This window comes from Rutidosis leptorrhynchoides, chromosome 10, assembly GCF_046630445.1.
Source record: "Rutidosis leptorrhynchoides isolate AG116_Rl617_1_P2 chromosome 10, CSIRO_AGI_Rlap_v1, whole genome shotgun sequence".
Classification (NCBI taxonomy): Eukaryota; Viridiplantae; Streptophyta; class Magnoliopsida; order Asterales; family Asteraceae; genus Rutidosis; species Rutidosis leptorrhynchoides.
Window position 1 is genome coordinate 303175279 of NC_092342.1, and position 22589 is coordinate 303197867.

The window sequence follows — 22589 nt, forward strand, 5'->3', positions numbered from 1 at the left end:
CGGTCCGGCTATCACCAAATGCGGGTCCGTGAGGAAGATACTGAGAAAACGGCCTTTCGAACGCGTTACGGGCATATTGAATTTGTAGTTATGCCTTTTGGTCTTATGAATGCACCGGCGGCATTCATGGATCTTATGAACCGAGTGTGCCAACCTATGTTGGACAAGTCGGTAATTGTGTTCATTGACGATATTCTTGTCTATTCTAAGAGCATGACGGAACATGAACACCATTTGCGCGAAGTATTGAAGACGTTGAGAAAAGAGAAGTTGTATGCTAAATTCTCAAAATGTGAATTTTGGCTAAGGGAGGTTCAATTCCTTGGCCATATCGTGAACAAGGATGGTATTCAAGTGGATCCGGGGAAGATAGAGACGGTGAAGGATTGGGGACAACCGACTACGCCTACGGAAATCCAAAGTTTTCTCGGATTGGCCGGTTATTATCGTCGGTTTATCCAAGACTTTTCCAAGATTGCTTCGCCATTAACTAAGTTGACAAGGAAGAATACGAGATTCAATTGGGAGAACGAGCAAGAAATCGCTTTTCAATTGTTGAAAGAGAAATTGTGCAAAGCTCCGGTCTTAGTATTGCCGGAAGGTGTGGATGATATGATGGTCTATTGTGATGCTTCTTTGAATGGCCTCGGGTGTGTTCTAATGCAACGAGGTAAAGTCATCGCTTACGCCTCTCGCCAATTAAAGGAACATGAAAAGAGATACCCGACTCATGATCTCGAATTAGCGGCGGTGGTCCATGCTTTGAAAATTTGGCGCCATTACTTGTATGGTGTCAAGTGTACGATTTATTCGGATTACAAGAGTTTGAAACATCTTTTTGATCAACGGGATTTGAATTATCGTCAATGTAGATGGATGGATGTGGTGAAGGATTATGATTGTGAGATACTTTATCATCCGGGCAAAGCAAATGTGGTCGCGGATGCGTTAAGCCGAAAGAGTCACCACCCGGCGTTACGATTGGGATTGTTACGTATGATTATCACTAACGATTTTCTTGAAAAACTCGGTGTGATTCAAATAGAGGCTTACGTTCACAACAAGCATGCGGAACGAATTGTGGGGCAATCGGAATTCATTACGATGGGTTCGCGTGGTTTATTGTCTTTTCAAGAAAGAGTGTGGGTGCCTAAGATGGGTGATTTCCGAAAGGTGCTTCTTGATGAGGCGCACAAGTCTAAGTATTCCATACATTCGGGTGCGACAAAGATGTACCATGATTTGAAGAAAGATTATTGGTGGTCGGGCATGAAACGCGACGTTGTTAAGTATGTTGAGCAATGCGTCATGTGTTTGCAAGTTAAAGCCGAACACCAAAAGCCGTATGGTAAGTTGCAACCGCTAGAAATTCCGATGTGGAAGTGGGAGCATATTACCATGGATTTTATTACCAAGTTGCCGAAAACGGCAAGAACCCAATTTGACACTATTTGGGTGATTGTTGATAGATTGACGAAGAGTGCGTTGTTTCTTCCTATTAAAGAAGAAATATCGTCGGAGGCACTCGCGAAGGTGTTCATTAAAGAGGTAATATCGATACATGGCGTTCCCGTGTCTATTGTTTCGGATCGGGACACGCGTTTTACTTCTCGGTTTTGGAAGAAGTTTCATGAGGATATGGGTACGAGGGTGAATATGAGTACGGCGTACCATCCTCAAATGGACGGTCAAACCGAACGTACGAATCAAACATTGGAGGATATGTTACGTGCGTATATTATTGATTTTGGCGGTAGTTGGGACGAACATTTGCCATTGGTGGAATTCTCGTACAATAATAGTTTTCACTCTAGTATTGGAATGCCACCATATGAGATGTTATACGGTAGGAGGTGTCGAACCCCGATTTGTTGGGGTGATGTGGGTCAAAGGGAAGTCGGGAGCACCGACTTGGTATTGGAGACAAATAGCAAAATCGATATGATTCTGGCTCGTTTAAAGGCGGCGCAAGATAGACAAAAGTTTTACGTCGAAAAACGTAGGCGACAGATCGAATTTGAAGAAGGCGATATGGTGATGCTTAAGGTTTCGCCATGGAAGGGTATTATCCGGTTTCGAAAACGGGGAAAGTTAGCTCCTCGGTTTATTGGGCCATTTAAGATTTTGGCTCGTGTTGGTGAAGTTGCTTATCGGTTGAAATTACCCCAAGAGCTTGCGGGGATCCATAATACATTTCATGTTTCCCATCTCCGTAAGTGTCTTGCGAATGATTCTTCATGGATGCCACTAGATGAGAATGAGTTAAACAACAAGTTGGAGTATGTCGAAGAGCCGATTGCTATACTTGATGAAAAGGTGAAAATGTTGCGTAACAAAGAGGTGAGGACTTTTAAAGTCCAATGGCATCGTAGTAAAGGTTTCGAGTTTACGTGGGAACCCGAAGAGTTTGTGTTGGTTTATCTTCCTGCGTGTCATGCGGCGTGGATTGCGAAGACGCAATCCGGTTCAAGTGGGGGAGATTTGTAACATCCTGTTTTTGGTTCAGCATGTGGGACGCCGTTCAAAGGGCTGGGACGCCGTCCAAGTTCAAAAGGCAGGACGCCGTCCAGATGTTGGGACACCGTCCAGAACAACTGGCGGGCCAGCTATTAGTTTTTGATATTTTAAGAAGGGTATTTTGGTACTTTCATAATGGAACGAGTTTAAGGCCTTTAGATCAGTTTTGGTGGACCCATTACTCCACTTACACCAACCTCATCTTCTTCACTTTATTATAGAGAGAGAGAGAGTGATTCCTAGAGTGAGAGAGCTCAAGCAAAGGAGGAAGAAGCTATTTTCGGGTCTTACCTCGTGTGTTAAAGTTGTTCATCTAGTTGCTAGCAACACGGTGATAGTAGTGGTAAGTCCTAATCTCCATTTTCTTACTTAATTAGTGTTAAATGATTAGGGTTTGGGTTAGGGGTTGAACATAAAACCCATATGTGACGATTTTGGGGATTTTGGGTAAAGATGGTTCATGAAAGACTCAAGACTTACTAACCTAGGGTTTCAAAGTCATAATTGGTGTTAAGGAGTCTTAAAGGTTTAATAAATCACTAGCTCACTTGTGTTGTTAGTTGATAGTGTTATTAGGGTTCATGGTTGACTTGAAATGGGTCAAATGGGTGAGTTTGACCTAGCGGGTTAAAATGGGTATGAAAACACCCTAGTTATGTATGATGAGATTCTTAGAACCTTAATTATTAGTCTTTAGTGATTTGTTGAGGAGTTGGACCTTAAATTGGCGATTTTAGGGCAAATGGGTCATAAATACCCATTTGGGTCATAAATGCACTAGTTAGGCTAGTTGGTGGAAAGTTCGACTTACTATGTGTATTAATTGAGAGTTAATTGTGTTAGGTGACTCGCTTTGAAGGATTCAAGTTGTTATTGAAAATCTCGCCTAGACAACAAGGTGAGTGGAATGATTATATATGTGTGTATATAATGTATTTACTTGTACGAGATTCGATGTGGGTTTAAGTTGTAACAACCCGTCCTAATCCTCCTGGACGAAATCATCAACATTTGGTTCCATTGCAATGATCGATTCCAAGATATGTCCTTAACATGAGCAAATGCACAGCGGAAGACTTAATTCGTACCTGAGAATAACATGCTTTAAAACGTCAACATAAAGTTGGTGAGATATATAGGTTTGATGCTAGCAGCGTTATAACAATGGAACACAAGATTTTATATATAAACATTTTAATAAAAATATTCTAAGTGGTTGAGCACTTGGTAACCATACTTAACATTTAATCACGTCGCATATTCCCTTTATTATGAAATCTTACTACACCGTACCAAGTGTAGTCATGAAACGAAGTACTGTGCAACCGTTGAATACTGGTCGTCCAGTCCGGTTGGGGTTGTCAGGCCCGATAGATCTATTAACAGGATTCGCGTTTACAATACCGCTGTAAATATTAGTTACCAAGCTACAGGGAAGTATGCCAGTGGTACAACTCAACGTAGAATATATTTTTGATCACTTGTGTCCATAACGTAAATCATTTATAAAAACAGCGCATGTATTCTCAGCCCAAAATATTTAGAGTTTAAAAGGAAACTATATACTCACCAAATGTATTTTGTAGTAAAAATACATATAACATCATTGAACAAGTGTAGGGTTGGCCTTGGATTCACGAACCTATATTATTCATATTTATATTAATACACATATTCGTAATCGAACAATTTCATATATTATAATTTTATATATATAATATTTAATTTGTATATATATTTAAAATAAATAAATTTCCTAGAGTTTTATATACATATGATTAATATTATATTAAAAATTAAGAATTTATTATATGTAAATTTTTATATAAATAATCCCACTATATACTTATGTGATAGTTGTAATAGTTATACTCTGTATAGAAAATAGTTATTTGTTATAATAATTTTGTTGATATGAAAGTAATAATGATAAAAATGATACTTATAATAATAAGGATATTAATGATAATATATCAATACTCTTAATCTTAATCATAATAATATTAGTGGTAACAATAATAATACTTATACGATTAATAATAATAATAATTATTATTATTACATTAATAATAATAATAATAATAATAATAATAATAATAATAATAATAATAAAAATGATAGTAATAATAATAATTAAAATTAATAGAAAGGCTACCTCACAAAGAAAGAGTTTCCAAAAAAAATAACTGTCCATGCTGGGACTCGAACCCCTGACCCCTCATAAACCCGTCATCCCTCTAAACCACTCTACCAAACTCGTGTTTCAATTTTAAATTGTAACTAGAATTCTTTTAACCCGTCCCTTCCTATTTTCTATCAGCCCAAGTACTATTTACAGCCCAACAACATTTACTTAAGCCCAACACGTTTCTTTTTTTTTTTTTTATGGCCTGTTTACACTTTTAAACCAACCCGTTTTAATGTCTGTCCATTTTCTTCCCACAAGATCGATCCCACTAACCCTACAAAGGAAGCAGCCGACACTATTATTGTTAATATCGACATCCTCTTTAGTTCTTCCATTATCTTAACCTTATCATTATTTAACATCACTAATCATCACGTCTTTTTCTTTCTATCTTCACTTCTCGTTCAATATCAGTCATCATCCTATTCGTTTTTAATCACTAGCTCATCCTTCCATCATTATATCACCATCACGGTTTTATCATCACAATAATATTGATTATTGTTAATAATTGCAGGTGAGTTTCGACATTTGCAGGTTTGATGATATTCTAGAAAATAAGATAGTAAGTGGGTTTGATTTAAATGAAGATGATGGTTTTCGTGTTACATGATCAAAACAGAAACAGGAAGATCGTATAAAAATATTGAGTATTCATGGTAGTGTCGATTGTATTGCAGGTGGTGGTTATCATCGATGGTGGCCATGGTGATGATGGTTTACGGTTAGAACAGAAAGATAAACGGCAATAGGGTGCAGGCTGGTACGGAGGTGGTGATTTTGGGTCTGGGTTTACAGCAAAAATAGAAGCAGCAATTTTGGTACAACGAAAGGTCCCAAAGTTGAAGGGCCTGAATCAATACTTTCATGTAGACAGATAAATGGGTCGTTGGTAGTCTCACTCGATTAGGTAATTTCTGTCCACTTGGATCATCATAAGGAAGATCAAAAGGGTTTGTTCTTGGCATAAAAACAGAAGGAGCAGGGTCAAGAAAGTTTTGATTCGAATCGTACGGATGATCAAAAGGATTCGATTGATGGTGGTGGTTTTAAGGTTGCAAAAACAGAAGCAAATTAGTTGGTGGTTTTTAATGTTGAGATGATGGTTGTTTAGGGTTTACGGTGGTGATGGTTTTGGTTTACAGCAAAAATATATATATGGTAGCAGAATAATAGTAGTGGCGGTGATTTGAACCAACAATAGCAGTAGGTTATTGAGGGTGTGGTTCGGTGATGATTATGGTGGTTTCATCGAGTGAGAACACTACAAATAGTAACAATGGTGCCGAGCATGTGGATGTCGGTTTGGATTGAGTTTATGGTGACTTGGTTGGTTTTCCGATCTCAAACAGACCCGGACAGCAGCAAACGGTTTTAATGGTGAACGAAAGTGGATGGTGGTTCAAGATGAACAAATGGAGACAGTTGCAAGAGTTAGAGTACTAAAAAAATTTTATGGATGATATGTGTATGCATATATGCATCGTGTGTAGATATCAAAAGAAAATGGTTGTTAAAAAAAATATGAAGTTGTGTGTGATGGTAGTGGTAATATCATGGATATATATATATAAGTTAGAACGTAAACAAATACAGTGATACTCTTTAATAATTAAATTGATCATTACATGTTTAATTAGTCACTCAATTGAATTTGTCAATAAACATACAAAAATCAGTGGTCTTGTAGCAAATTGGATTCGACAAAGAGAATCATTCGTACAAGAAATAATAAAAGATAAATTAACAGTTGAAGTCGACTCCAAATAGATTTTTGGTTTGTATTACAATGGAATCAACAACTTTATACAGATTGAAATTTCAGATAGAAATTTGTAACAAATTTTGGAGTAATCTACGTTTGATTTATCTACTAAGTATTAATAATAATAGATATATTAATATTAATAATAATACCACTAATAAAATCAATAACAATAACATATACCTCAACTTGTAGTTTGATACATTATTGTTACCTATTACTAATTACGTAATACTTAATAATTATATGATACATATATTATTTATAGTTTTATTCTAAATTATAGCTTATTTATGTTTGTATATCACTTTTCATATTTAATTCCAATGTTTATTTTATAAATTCCAAATTATTATACATTCTTTTATTTATATAAATATACACATATTTATTTACAAACATTGATTCGTGAATCGTTAGGCTTGGTCAAAAGGTAACTGATGTCCGAATATAGTTTTCAAACTTTCTAAACTCAACATTACAGATTTTGCTTATCGTGTCGGAAACATATAAAGATTAAGATTTAAATTTGGTCGGAAATTTCCGGGTCGTTACAGTACCCACCCGTTAAAAAAAAATTTCGTCCCCGAAATTTGATAGAGGTTGTCATGGATAACAATAAGAATGTTTTGCTGACGCATATGAGGTAATAATGAAGTTTTATCATTATTGAGAGATAAAGATAAAACGATTCGATCATGTGAAGTGTACGAGTGAAGCTATCACAAAAGAGTGAAATGAGTAGATCTATATATTCGTTTCGACTGATGACGTGGTTACTATTGATTTCCGGAATTTAAGGGATTTAAAGAAAATCTTACGTAATAAGATTTGGTTCTTCGGCGATCAAGATCTTCTTTGATTTATTGCGGCAATCTGTTTCGATTTCTTTGTCGAATATTTCACTATAAATCCATCCCTTTGTTTCCTTATTTTCCACCACTCACACCTTCTATTCTTTCTTCCTCAATTCATACCTTAAACGTTTTTCAATATGCTCCATCCCATCCTAATCCTTGATATTCTCCTAACTTTCATATCTATCGTTCTTCTTTTTCATCTCCCACCAGAAGAATCTATTTACCTTTACTATACTCTTGTGTTTATAGTGTTTCTAGTTCCCCCGTGTCTCTATATTGCTATCTGCATCGATATACACGGTTTGTAAATTCTGGGTGGTTGCTGGATTTTATAGCTTCATTATTTCTTGGAGCTTCATGCTTTTGTTTTCTCTTCCCGACTTCGAGTCAAGCGAGTAATGGTTCGGAATTCGTAGGTATAAGATTTGGAATGAACGTGACTATTGTTCTCAGAAAGGAATGGTAATGGCACGATTTTGATTTGTTAAATAACCAGAATACCCTGGAAAAGATAGAACTATCAAGACGATATGTTCCTAATTCGTTTGGGAATTGGACAGAATGTAAGAGCCGTGTAACATGGCATATGATGACGGTATTGTGAATCATCACATTCCATTAGAAACTCAACATGACTTACTGTAATATAATGAAGTTGATCAAGTTTCATTATATTATACTAATTCATGCATCAGTTTCTAACACTACTTCAAAACATTCATATTTTAAACTTGGAGGTTTTAAAAATTTAGAAACTGACACAGTTTCTTTTATGTTGTAACGTAGATGTTACAGAGTGATAAATGATTTCAGATAATGATAGTTGTGAAAATATCTCCAAAAATATGGAGAATATGTATAACGGAAAATATGAAGATATCTTATAATATCTAAGATAGGATGATGGTGATGAATATCATCTGGAAAGATTTAAAATAATGAGTAGGGTTCTTACTAATGATTTCAGCAGGCACTGAATCATTTGGATTCTTTGAAAGAAGATTCAGTTCTTGTATTTGTTCTTTGTTTCCTTCACGGTTAGCTCAATCCGTTTTTCATTACAAATTTGCTATCGAGTGTTTCTAACACTTCCTTCTTTATCATTAACTTTTAACCATTAAGACCATCTACAACATGCTGCTTCGTCAGCATTTTCGAAGTTAACAGATCCGAGTCATCGGTTATCAAACCGAGGTGATTTCAGGAGCATTGTGTTTTTAGATGATTAAACGCTGATGGTAGTATGGTGGATTATAAAAGGTTCTCTGGTAACAATAAATAAACACGTATATATTCCGAGGTTATAACAAGGTTGTTTTGAACGAAAAATCGAAATCAACTTGCTGGAGCTGTGACAAAATTTGGCTAATTTGAAAAGGAATTGCAAAGTTATTTTGGGTAATAATAACACTAAAGGAATTAACACTGCTACGTGTTAAGCGTTGACTCAGATTCCGAGAGTTTTTCAGGTGCATAACTATATGCAAGAATCTTTTCTTCCATAGATGAGGTGCAGTTGGTTCAACTTCTCGATCGAGGTATTTTCAAGAATCATGAAAGGTTTGAACGCGAATTGTAATTGTCGAGGTACAAATGAGGTTTAGAATGAAATCAAGTGGCAAACTTGAAGAATTGTTTAGTTTCATATGTTATGATCAATATTTTAATTCATTTTAATTGTCCAAAGTTAGCAGTCCAATAGTCCGATAGTTCAATAGTTCAATGATTCATATATAATTTAATATTTAATATTCGAATTAAATAATACGTATCGTGACCCGTGTACCGGTCTCAGTGTCGATCACAACTCAAAGTATATATATTATTTGAGAATCAACCTCAACCCTGTATAGCTAACTCCCGCATTACTGCATATAGAGTGTCTATGGTTATTCCAAATAATATATACAGATGCGTCGATATGATATGTCAAAACCTTGTATACGTGTCCCGATATTTAAAGAGCGTAAAATAAATAACAGAAATTAAATGACGATAAATAAAATTGCGATAATTAAATTGCGATAAATAAAATGTAATCAGTTAGCTAGGAACAGTTAGCTGGAACAGTTAGCGTAGATTCTTAACAAAATTTCAATTAGTTAATTCGTTTGTTTCTAACAAATTTTATTTTGTCCAATGTTTTTCTTCATTATGCCACTTGTTGGATTCTGATAGGTCAAAATCCAAATATGAAATTGAACGAAAATGGATTCTGTGGTGAACGGATACGTATATCTATGGATACAAGTAGGATAGTGACTGACTGTTGAATCAGAGTCGAAGAATGTACCGTGTAGCTGATTAATGTGAAATCTAAATATTCCTCGGGTATTACCTACCCGTTAAAGTATTTTCACCATTAACAGTTTGTACAAAAGAATTTTAATTACAATCTTTATGAAAATATATATTTGCATATATATTTTCTTCAGATGTAATCATGGATTTAATGAGTCAATAAGATATTAAACTCATTTGATTTACCATTAATACTAGATTACATAATCTCTAAAACTTTAGAAATTACATAATCGCCATGTCGAGCGAAGATAATCGATGTAGAACGATTCGTAGAACGATGATTATACTCGAGGTGCAGAATGAGATGGTGAGGCATAGATTGTTGAAACTTGGGTTATTGGTGGTACTGGTACCGTTGGTGCTGAAGCTGGTGATGTTACTGGTGTTGGTGATACTGCTGGTGCTTGCAAATTGTGTACCGTGCTCTCTAAAGTTAACACTCGAGCTCGGAGTTCTTTAACTTCTTCTACTAACCCTGGTTGGTTATCAGTGTGAGGTAAAGGTCGGATATCTTCTCTAGTTCCGTTAATGGTAGCCTCAAGACGAAACATTCTTGCAAAAAGGGTATAAACGGTGTTGCGAACAGGTTCGCCGGTGAGCGGGTCGAGCACTCCGACGTTAGGTGGTAAGTTCGGCTCGTGATATGGAGTACCTTCTTCATTTCTCCATAGGGTAAGTATTTCGCGATCCCATCCCCACTTTCTAAAGAAATCACGATAGTTGATCGGTTGGTGCGCTCCCGTCACGCTATCTTCGGAGTCAGAAGAACTTGGTCGATTCGTAGAGGCCATCGTACGCGATCACAGAAAAGATTTTTGGTATGAAAAGCTTAGTGACAGCAAATAATAGTTGGATGGTATTCTCAATGCATAATATGCATAGATATATATAGTACCAGGATCCCTTAAATTACGGAGAAATTTACGGAAGATATTAGGCAAAGTTTACCGTAATAGATACGCTAGGATATGAATTTGTCTATACACTATCAATGCAGTAAATGCAATAAGACGTGTCTAGACTTGAGCAGGCAATTCCTAAAGATGATAAGCAGATAGTTTCCGACTAGGAATGATAAGCAAAACTTTTTGTCATGCAGACACGGTCAAAGTCCAGACTCACTAATGTATCCTAACAACTACCAGTTAGACACACTAATGCAAGGCCTGGTTCACTAAGACCACCGCTCTGATGCCAACTGTAACAACCCGTCCTAATCCTCCTGGACGAAATCATCAACATTTGGTTCCATTGCAATGATCGATTCCAAGATATGTCCTTAACATGAGCAAATGCACAGCGGAAGACTTAATTCGTACCTGAGAATAACATGCTTTAAAACGTCAACATAAAGTTGGTGAGATATATAGGTTTGATGCTAGCAGCGTTATAACAATGGAACACAAGATTTTATATATAAACATTTTAATAAAAATATTCTAAGTGGTTGAGCACTTGGTAACCATACTTAACATTTAATCACGTCGCATATTCCCTTTATTATGAAATCTTACTACACCGTACCAAGTGTAGTCACGAAACGAAGTACTGTGCAACCGTTGAATACTGGTCGTCCAGTCCGGTTGGGGTTGTCAGGCCCGATAGATCTATTAACAGGATTCGCGTTTACAATACCGCTGTAAATATTAGTTACCAAGCTACAGGGAAGTATGCCAGTGGTACAACTCAACGTAGAATATATTTTTGATCACTTGTGTCCATAACGTAAATCATTTATAAAAACAGCGCATGTATTCTCAGCCCAAAATATTTAGAGTTTAAAAGGAAACTATATACTCACCAAATGTATTTTGTAGTAAAAATACATATAACATCATTGAACAAGTGTAGGGTTGGCCTTGGATTCACGAACCTATATTATTCATATTTATATTAATACACATATTCGTAATCGAACAATTTCATATATTATAATTTTATATATATAATATTTAATTTGTATATATATTTAAAATAAATAAATTTCCTAGAGTTTTATATACATATGATTAATATTATATTAAAAATTAAGAATTTATTATATGTAAATTTTTATATAAATAATCCCACTATATACTTATGTGATAGTTGTAATAGTTATACTCTGTATAGAAAATAGTTATTTGTTATAATAATTTTGTTGATATGAAAGTAATAATGATAAAAATGATACTTATAATAATAAGGATATTAATGATAATATATCAATACTCTTAATCTTAATCATAATAATATTAGTGGTAACAATAATAATACTTATACGATTAATAATAATAATAATTATTATTATTACATTAATAATAATAATAATAATAATAATAATAATAATAATAATAATAATAAAAATGATAGTAATAATAATAATTAAAATTAATAGAAAGGCTACCTCACAAAGAAAGAGTTTCCAAAAAAAATAACTGTCCATGCTGGGACTCGAACCCCTGACCCCTCATAAACCCGTCATCCCTCTAAACCACTCTACCAAACTCGTGTTTCAATTTTAAATTGTAACTAGAATTCTTTTAACCCGTCCCTTCCTATTTTCTATCAGCCCAAGTACTATTTACAGCCCAACAACATTTACTTAAGCCCAACACGTTTTTTTTTTTTTTTTTATGGCCTGTTTACACTTTTAAACCAACCCGTTTTAATGTCTGTCCATTTTCTTCCCACAAGATCGATCCCACTAACCCTACAAAGGAAGCAGCCGACACTATTATTGTTAATATCGACATCCTCTTTAGTTCTTCCATTATCTTAACCTTATCATTATTTAACATCACTAATCATCACGTCTTTTTCTTTCTATCTTCACTTCTCGTTCAATATCAGTCATCATCCTATTCGTTTTTAATCACTAGCTCATCCTTCCATCATTATATCACCATCACGGTTTTATCATCACAATAATATTGATTATTGTTAATAATTGCAGGTGAGTTTCGACATTTGCAGGTTTGATGATATTCTAGAAAATAAGATAGTAAGTGGGTTTGATTTAAATGAAGATGATGGTTTTCGTGTTACATGATCAAAACAGAAACAGGAAGATCGTATAAAAATATTGAGTATTCATGGTAGTGTCGATTGTATTGCAGGTGGTGGTTATCATCGATGGTGGCCATGGTGATGATGGTTTACGGTTAGAACAGAAAGATAAACGGCAATAGGGTGCAGGCTGGTACGGAGGTGGTGATTTTGGGTCTGGGTTTACAGCAAAAATAGAAGCAGCAATTTTGGTACAACGAAAGGTCCCAAAGTTGAAGGGCCTGAATCAATACTTTCATGTAGACAGATAAATGGGTCGTTGGTAGTCTCACTCGATTAGGTAATTTCTGTCCACTTGGATCATCATAAGGAAGATCAAAAGGGTTTGTTCTTGGCATAAAAACAGAAGGAGCAGGGTCAAGAAAGTTTTGATTCGAATCGTACGGATGATCAAAAGGATTCGATTGATGGTGGTGGTTTTAAGGTTGCAAAAACAGAAGCAAATTAGTTGGTGGTTTTTAATGTTGAGATGATGGTTGTTTAGGGTTTACGGTGGTGATGGTTTTGGTTTACAGCAAAAATATATATATGGTAGCAGAATAATAGTAGTGGCGGTGATTTGAACCAACAATAGCAGTAGGTTATTGAGGGTGTGGTTCGGTGATGATTATGGTGGTTTCATCGAGTGAGAACACTACAAATAGTAACAATGGTGCCGAGCATGTGGATGTCGGTTTGGATTGAGTTTATGGTGACTTGGTTGGTTTTCCGATCTCAAACAGACCCGGACAGCAGCAAACGGTTTTAATGGTGAACGAAAATGGATGGTGGTTCAAGATGAACAAATGGAGACAGTTGCAAGAGTTAGAGTACTAAAAAAATTTTATGGATGATATGTGTATGCATATATGCATCGTGTGTAGATATCAAAAGAAAATGGTTGTTAAAAAAAATATGAAGTTGTGTGTGATGGTAGTGGTAATATCATGGATATATATATAAGTTAGAACGTAAACAAATACAGTGATACTCTTTAATAATTAAATTGATCATTACATGTTTAATTAGTCACTCAATTGAATTTGTCAATAAACATACAAAAATCAGTGGTCTTGTAGCAAATTGGATTCGACAAAGAGAATCATTCGTACAAGAAATAATAAAAGATAAATTAACAGTTGAAGTCGACTCCAAATAGATTTTTGGTTTGTATTACAATGGAATCAACAACTTTATACAGATTGAAATTTCAGATAGAAATTTGTAACAAATTTTGGAGTAATCTACGTTTGATTTATCTACTAAGTATTAATAATAATAGATATATTAATATTAATAATAATACCACTAATAAAATCAATAACAATAACATATACCTCAACTTGTAGTTTGATACATTATTGTTACCTATTACTAATTACGTAATACTTAATAATTATATGATACATATATTATTTATAGTTTTATTCTAAATTATAGCTTATTTATGTTTGTATATCACTTTTCATATTTAATTCCAATGTTTATTTTATAAATTCCAAATTATTATACATTCTTTTATTTATATAAATATACACATATTTATTTACAAACATTGATTCGTGAATCGTTAGGCTTGGTCAAAAGGTAACTGATGTCCGAATATAGTTTTCAAACTTTCTAAACTCAACATTACAGATTTTGCTTATCGTGTCGGAAACATATAAAGATTAAGATTTAAATTTGGTCGGAAATTTCCGGGTCGTTACATAAGTTCAGGCGGTCGATACCACATCGGGTCAATATATGATATGGATTTAAGTTTGGGCGTTCGATGCCATGTCATGTATGTGTGTGGGCGTGTAATGTGGGTTTAAAGTTCGGGCGTTCGATACCACATTACACGTGACGGGTGGGTTTAAAGTTCGGGCGATCGATACCACTCCGGGATTAGTGTTATAATTTATTGTGCACTAACGGTTGTTGGGAACACCGATGAGAAATTTGAAGTACCATTCCCGTGTACTATTGGTTAACCATGGTTATGTGTTTGTTATGGGGTATTTATATTATTCGGGTTATATTTGCTATTGTTCGTGCTAGCTTGTGGACTTGGAGATTTAGCGTTGTACCTTGCGTTGGTATGTTATTTATAATGCTTGTATGTATGAGGTAATTGTGTACGTGATTGCAAGTAAGTAGGTTATTTATGTATATGTATAATTATTGCATTCACTAAGCGTAAGCTTACCCTCTCGTTGTTTACCTTTTTAGGATCCGGCTTGGATAAGGGCAAAGGTATTCGCTTGGACTAGTGGCTCTCGGGGGTTTTAGCTATTGGAAAGTTCGGCCAAGATTTGGGTAGTTTAAACCCAAACACCATGCTCTAGATGTCGTTTGGTATTTAAACTTTTGTGGTCGAAACTTATATTTTTGGAACGAAATTGTAAAACGGGTCGTTGTGGGCCCGGTGATGTAAACTTGGATTTTATTGTGGAAATCTCTTAGTTTTACTTATATTGATGCGTTGTGATAATTGGTTTGGTTGAAAAGTGTCGGGAAGCGGGTTTTTCGTTCCCGCATAAAAGCAATCAGATCAGTAAGTTTTAGTTCATTGGGACGCCGTCCCAAATCCTTGGACGCCGTCCCAGTATTAAAGGCTGGACGCCGTCCAGAATTCTGGACGCCGTCCAGATGGTCTGCCCAGCAAATTTTTTTTTGTGTCGTGTTTTTGGTATAATGAGGGTTGGGTTGTTACAAAATAGTCTTCATCGTCCTGCCTCAAATGGAATTCTGGGAATATGGTATCAACAATTGTTTCAATTGGGTTTATTCCGTTTTTTACAATGAATTCCTCGAGAATCTTTATCTCTGATGGTTCATCATCTCCATCTTTAGATGATGCAGCACGTTACCATCCCCCACATCTAGAACTCATTTATTGAATGCGCGTTTTCGACTATCTATTTCGATAATGCGTGAGAGTGTATGTAGGTGACAGAATTTCCACAATTCTAATCTATTGATGCATGCGTTAACTACCTCTTGCCTTTTACCTTTTGGAATGACTGGGAGGATTTGTCTAAAGTCCCCACCTAGCAAAATTGGCATACCACCAAATAACTTGGCTCTATTTGCCTCATTTTTAGAACCCAAGATATCTTTAAGAGTTTTATCCAATGCTTCAAAGGCGTACCTTTGAGTCATAGGAGCTTCGTCCCAGATTATTAGTCTTGCTTCGTGCATTAGGGCAGCCAAATGTGTTTTTTGCTTTATACTGCAGGTACTATTTTCCATGAGCTCAAGTGGGATGACAAATCGGCTGAGCGCAGTCCGCCCCCGGGTAGTAACAACGAAGCGATTCCTGCATTTTTCCATTGTTATGTATTGTTAAGGCAGTCTAAACAACACGTGTACGTATTATTTGTATGATGTGTATAGAATGAAAATATGATATAATAAAAGAGTGTCTCAGCTGTTTTTAGACATACTGGTTCATGAATTTTTTTACAAAAGACCTACAAATAATTCCTGGGGAAATTTTTTTAAGAAAAGTAGTATATGATATAATAAAACAGGCTGTATGGTGCTTTTAAGCATAGTGAGTCAGGATATTTTTTAAAAAAGCGTCACAAATAATGTTGGGGGAATTTGTAAAAAAAATTAGATTAAATTTAAAAAAAAAAGAAAAATACCTGATGATGCAACTGCTAGAAAAATCATTTTCTCATATCTTAGTTTTGTTATGTCATAACCCGACCTTAACCATAAGGACGAATACAATAACATATGATTTCATCGCGAGGTATTGACCTCTATATGCGACATTTTTCAAAAACTGCATTCGTTTTTACAATACAAACCATAGCTTTTATTACAAATACAAGGTTTAAACAACTTAATAATGATTATCGTTTAGCGATAATCTTAGACTTACAAACTTTACATGTGATAATAACAATACGACTTCCAACATATTTTACATTACAAATCCTCCGATATGCAGTTTTATTTTTGACACAAATATGCATACTCAAGATCTTGCTTAAATTCAACATGTTGCAGCGGAAGCTTTTAGTTATCACCTGAGAATAAACATGCTTAAAACGTCAACATAAAGTTGGTGAGATATAGGTTTAATGCTGGCAGCGTTATAAATATAGACCACAAGATTTCATATATAAACGTTCTAATAAAAATATTCTAAGTTGTTGAGCACTTGATAACCATACTTAACATTTAATCAACGTCGCATATTCCCTTTATTATGAAATCTTACTACACCGTACCAAGTGTAGTCACCGAAACAAAGTACTGTGCAACCGTTGAATACTGGTCGTCCAGTCCGGTTGGGGTTGTCAGGCCCGATAGATCTATCAACAAGATTCGCGTTTACAATACCTCATGTAAATAGTAGTTACCAAGTTACAGGGAAGTATGCCAGTGGTACAACTCAACGTAGAATATATATTTTTAATCACTTGTGTCCATAACGTAAATCATAAAATGCATGTATTCTCATCCCGAAATATTTAGAGTTTAAAAGTGGGACTATATACTCACTTTTGTCTTGAAGGTATTTAACTCGACTTGGTCTCCGATAGATATCACGAACCTAACCATATATATAATATATCAACATATTTTCTTTTTAAGTAATCGTTATATATATATATATATATATATATATATATATATATATATATATATATATATATATATATATATATATATATATATATATATATATATATATATATATATATATATATATATATATACTTTTAATATTTTCTTAGTCCGTAGTTAGCAGTCCGATGTTAGTGGTCCACAATTAGTTGCTTAAATAAAATAAATAAAGACCCCATCGTATTCGTATTGATCAGAATTAATCTCGACCCATGGTACCATGTTGTCAAGTGACGTGTTGCGTACATAAAGTACCGTGTTGTCAAATGACGTGTTGCGTACAATCATGAGGTCCTGAAATATATAAAATCAAATCATAAGTAAATATATATTAAATATTATGTTAATTAGCCAAGATATGATTAATCCGATTTTGTCATAATATGATGTATTACAGGTCTTGAAGTGTTTTTAAAAATCAAATTAGAAGAATCTATTTAGTTTGCGAACAAGTTTGAAATCACTCAAACTATGTTCTTGTTGTTAAAATTTTACAACACAAAATAAGTTAGCTATATAAATATGAATCGAATAAGGTTATGAATAAGGTTACTACCTCAAGTTACTTGGACAAAGCTACTGGAAAAGGTAAGAAAAATCTTGAAATCAAAAGAGTGGTGGAGTGGGATTGAAAGATTGGAAGTAATCTCATTGAAATCGGATGACTATATTGATACGTTCTTGAGTAGGTAAATGAAGAGAGATTAGGGAGTGAATTAACTTGAAAGAAAATTGGAAATGAAATTGTATGTGTGTGTGTGCAAAATAGCATGATTATGGGATGGATATATAGGAGATTTAGTTTGTTTTCTTGCACAAAAGTCACACATGAGGTTAAATGGCTGGTTCCCACATGTAACATCATGTCTAGTGGCTGATCATTGAAGTTTATTGTTGGTATATACCAATAGTAAATACGTATAGAAGCTGGGTATGATACGGTTACATATACCCTAGATATACTTGTAGAAATTTTGAGGAATCGGAACGAGAATTCAAATATGGACGGGTTTATAACTGTAAAAGAGGCTCAAAACTGGGCTTTTATTTTTGGGTCAAACCGGGCTAAAATAAAATTTTAAGACATTTTTAATAAAGCAATGTTAGCCCAGCCAGGGGCTCTGCCCCTTGGACCCCAGCCAGGGGCTCTGCCCCTTGGACCCCGCCAAGGGTTGCCACCCCTTGGACCCCGCTTATCGGGGGCGCTGCCCCCGAACCCCTGTCATAATCAAGATAAGTTCAAACAAGTGTGCACTCCACACTTCCCCAAACTTGTTCGATATTTATCAAGATTATTTTGGTTACAAATTAATCCCATTACACTTAAATCATATTGGTGACATAGATCACCAACACATTATAGATTGTAAGTATATATGTCAAAGAACGTTACATATAGTTGTCGTTTTGAAAACATAAGTTAGTGGTCTCAAAGTGTACTTATAACTCATTGTTGTTAGTTCACAATGAAATGTTAAACCATCCTTAAATCATGTTAAATATGTATAGATATGTACATATACATAATCGTATAATTATCGTGTGTTATATAGTTCATGATATCATCGGTCAAATTGGACGGTCAAACGTTGTGTGAAACTCTTTTCAAAAACATAAGTCTCAACAGTTTGGATTGCTTATCACGTTGGTAAGGTTTATTTTATGTAAATATTAATCTCATAAGTATAAAACGATCGGAAAAATCCGGGTCGTTACATGTTAGAATAGTATTGTATAAAAAAGTCTTCCCAGTTCTGCCTGGCCCATATAAGAAATACAGCCCGCCTTCCTGATTTGTTACAGCTTCGATTAGCCGTTCATATAGTGCGAGTTGTTTAGGGTTAAGAGACCTGAATAGGTTATCATGCAAGGTCTTCATTTCCTTGATGTTGTAATTTAACTCTTCTCGGATCAAGCTATTGTCCAGTTGGGTAAGGAGAGACGGGTCAGGCTGTGGCAGAGTCGGTAAATCCGAGAGTGACTTCCCGTGTTTATGCAAAACTCCCTGTATTTCTACCAAACAGTAATTTTTAATCTGAGAATCGGTTAGGGTTAAATCTGAGAAGTTGAAAATTTTCCTTTTTTTATGAAGAATGTCGTCGGCTAAATCTTCCCAGTGTTGTTCCCATAGTGCTAGTGGGTTAGTTATGTTGCAAAAGAGTAACATGGTTACAAATAAATCGCGAAGTTGCGCACCTGAAGCCCATAGTTTTGCCTTAGAAATAGCTTCTGTCCATTCCCGATCATCGTAGAGTAAACCATATGCGAAGCAAGCGTCTTTGAATGTGGGGTGTACCGTGCCGTCAACTGTCCGGAGTTCTTCAAATGACCGTGGTCCCTTTACAATATTTAATAACATTATTAGATAGTAACGCTCACCTGATGCTGGATTTGAATAGACAATATGACCAATTGAGGGTCTCAGCTTTCGGGGGGCCCATTCTTTTGCATCATTATTCCAGACATACTCTTTAGGGATCTTTGAGTATGTAAGGTTACGTGCTTTCGGGTCTTGTTTATTAAGTTCAAACCATTGAGTGAACATGGTTTCTTTGATGCTTGGTCTTTGAAACAGGGTGGGAAGATGTTGTGAATCATGTAGAGTGAGGGACTGTTGGTTTGGTAGATGATATGATAGCTTAATCACGGATGGCTTAGAGAAGTGGATGTCGTAAGAAAATAATCTCCAAACAGCCTCACACAGAGATAAATAACGACAATCCAAATAATTCTTGATTTCATCAACGTCAATAATTTTTTCCGGAGTGTCTGATGAGTTATGTGTGGGTAGTATGTTTTCCTGTATCACGATTGTAGCTCGGTCTTGCCCTTTATTTAAGTATTTGAATAGATACTTAATCGCGCGAGATCTATTACACCACTCGACATTTATATGCGCGTTGTATCTGATCAACAAATATCTATTGTAAGGAACGACATAGCTAGCTATTGTCAAGTGTGCTTTTACCTTTAGTAACATTGACACCGTTGTTGCGACGTCTGTAGTTAGCGTACCCGTCCTCATCGATTGTGGTTTCGGCATAATATGGCTTAGGGAAATGCTTTGAACATTGATTATCAATCATACATGGGGCATCCTTGTGTTGACGACCGCAAGGGGCGTGTAACATGTACTCGGTGAAAGCCTTGTATCCTTCGGGATCGTGAAGCTCGTTAGGAATTTCGGCCGATATGAGATCGTTGATGTCATCGGGCGTCTTGCATTTGTATGCGCGGGTCAACCAGATTAAGATATGGACATGTGGCAACCCACGTTTTTGGAACTCCATAATATGTATACCTGCAAGTGGACAATTCACGGGTCATTATAGTAGCATACGTGTGATTACAAAGTTGGGACAACCATATTACACTAGGCATATCTTTCAAAATTTACAAATAATTATTTAAATCAAGTATGTTGTAGGCAAGCTTGACAGTTGCCACGTGGTGGGTATCTATTTTTTATGTAGTTAGAAACATTTGATAACCTGCAATCTGTATTATTGACTTTTAAAATTTCTTATTTTGTTGCTTTATAGTCGAAGTAGGTGTAATCTGGACTGTTAACATACATACATGTCAAAGAGTTAGTGCATGTGGTTAATGATATCAGACTTTAGTATCAAAATGAATGGTGGGGAAAAAACTAATCAAATGAAAGTTATAAACCTATTAACTGTAAGCTCATTATTAATATCACATTATTCTTCATCATCAGACACTGATTTTAGGGATTATTTATCTCCAATGTTAGAAGTTATGGGCAGACTTATACATGTGCAGGTATTGAAATAATTTTTAAACTAATTAGTATCATTCAAGTATTATGTAATAACTGGCATTTTGGTAAATACACATAATATATACACATGCGAGTAGACAAATCACGGGTCATTAACATAAATTACATCCATGTGCAGGTATTTAAATAATTTGTAAACTAATAAGTATCTTTCAAGTTTTATGTAATAACTGGCATTTTGACAAATACACATAATATGTAGACATGCGAGTAGGAAAGTCACGGGGCTTGAACATAAATAACATCTCATATACGTCAGGAAAAATTATATTATACGATAAAATAAATTTGATCATGATGTAGGCAGTTTACACGTGTGTGCTTATAGCATGGTAGGGAAAATAGGTTAATTGCTCCAGTACCATAGGTAAATAGGTAAAGTTGTAGGGTCTGGCTAACCTGTACATCAGTTACGCAAATGTTGGTGTTAAAATTTGGGAATGAAGTGTATATAATACCTGCTTCGCATGTACCGAAGATGTTGCCTTTCATTATATCATTCATGAGGTTGTCCAGTTTCTGCTTGAAAATTCTGGCTACAATTTCAGGACGGTCCGACGCTCGCTGGCCCTCGATAAAGCATAGCATACCTTCTATTTCAGGCCATTTTGGGTTAGAAGTGAAGGTGATGAATAAGTCTGGGTTATCGAATTCGCGACACAAAGCCATAGCATCTTGGTAATTTTGAAGCATGTAGCGTGGACTACATGTATGTGACGATGGTAAAATAATTCGTTTTCCAATCGAAGCGGCTTTGGTGTCGCCCCTTGTTACAGCATCGCATACGTTGTTGTATAGATCGGTATGCAGCTTGTTTTGGTGATTTCTGAGATACTTTAGACGTTGTTCTTTGACTGATGTATAAGCATCAACCAAATAACCGACCACCCCTTAGGAGAGTTGTACCTTCGTTTTTCCGTTGCTGAATTCTGTAGCAGTAAAATTCTCGCATGGTGATGTAACCACGCGAAGTTTTCCTTCTTCCACTGTTACAATGGTAGGGTATGTTTTCATGATACCCGATTTCACCATATGGGAAGAGTAGTGGGTACTGTAACGCCAAACAAAGCAGATTTATCTTATTATTCATATCTACTTATAGGGGTGTTCATCGGTTCGGTTTTCAGTTTGTTCGGTGTATTCGGTTTTAAATTTTTTTTGAGCAAAACCGAAAACTGAATTCAAAGTTAAAACCGAACCGAAAACCGAATTCGAATTCGAATTCGGTTCGGTTTTCGGTTAAAACCGAATATTAAGGAAAAACTGAGAACGATAGTAGTTTAATTGTGGCGTTACTGATTTCATCGTTATTTATATCCTAAAACAATGGTGTACTATTAAATTATTAAGAATTCGATGATTTATTAATATTTACAGCTTAATTATGACGTTTACTGCTTCTGTTATTAAAAAAAGAACATAATAATTTGAGTAACATAATTATAATGTAAGGTACAAAATCGTCATATGGCTGAGAACATAGTTTATTGATTG

At 35.2% G+C, this 22589-nt stretch overlaps 1 protein-coding gene across 1 annotated transcript; it reads right to left on the reverse strand.

Moving 5' to 3' along the window:
• Nucleotides 1-15535: 15535 nt before the first annotated feature.
• LOC139871204 (uncharacterized) lies at nucleotides 15536-21764 on the reverse strand. Its single transcript, XM_071858939.1, has 4 exons — nucleotides 21554-21764; nucleotides 20306-20591; nucleotides 19069-20196; nucleotides 15536-15965 (listed from the first exon to the last, which is right to left on the reverse strand). The coding sequence occupies exons 1-4, from the start codon at nucleotides 21762-21764 to the stop codon at nucleotides 15536-15538; spliced, it is 2055 nt and encodes a 684-aa protein (XP_071715040.1).
• Nucleotides 21765-22589: the final 825 nt, after the last annotated feature.

What these genes read in the sequence shown, in the direction of transcription:
- LOC139871204 (XM_071858939.1), bottom strand. Translation starts at nt 21,764, where the DNA reads ATGGCTTTGTGTCGCGAATTCGATAACCCAGACTTATTCATCACCTTC. An exon ending in CTTCGGTACATGCGAAGCAG is followed by an intron (nt 20,592 to 21,553) that starts GTATTATATACA and finishes GTCCACTTGCAG; the next exon opens with GTATACATATTATGGAGTTC. An exon ending in ACCACAATCGATGAGGACGG is followed by an intron (nt 20,197 to 20,305) that starts GTACGCTAACTA and finishes TTTGTTGATCAG; the next exon opens with ATACAACGCGCATATAAATG.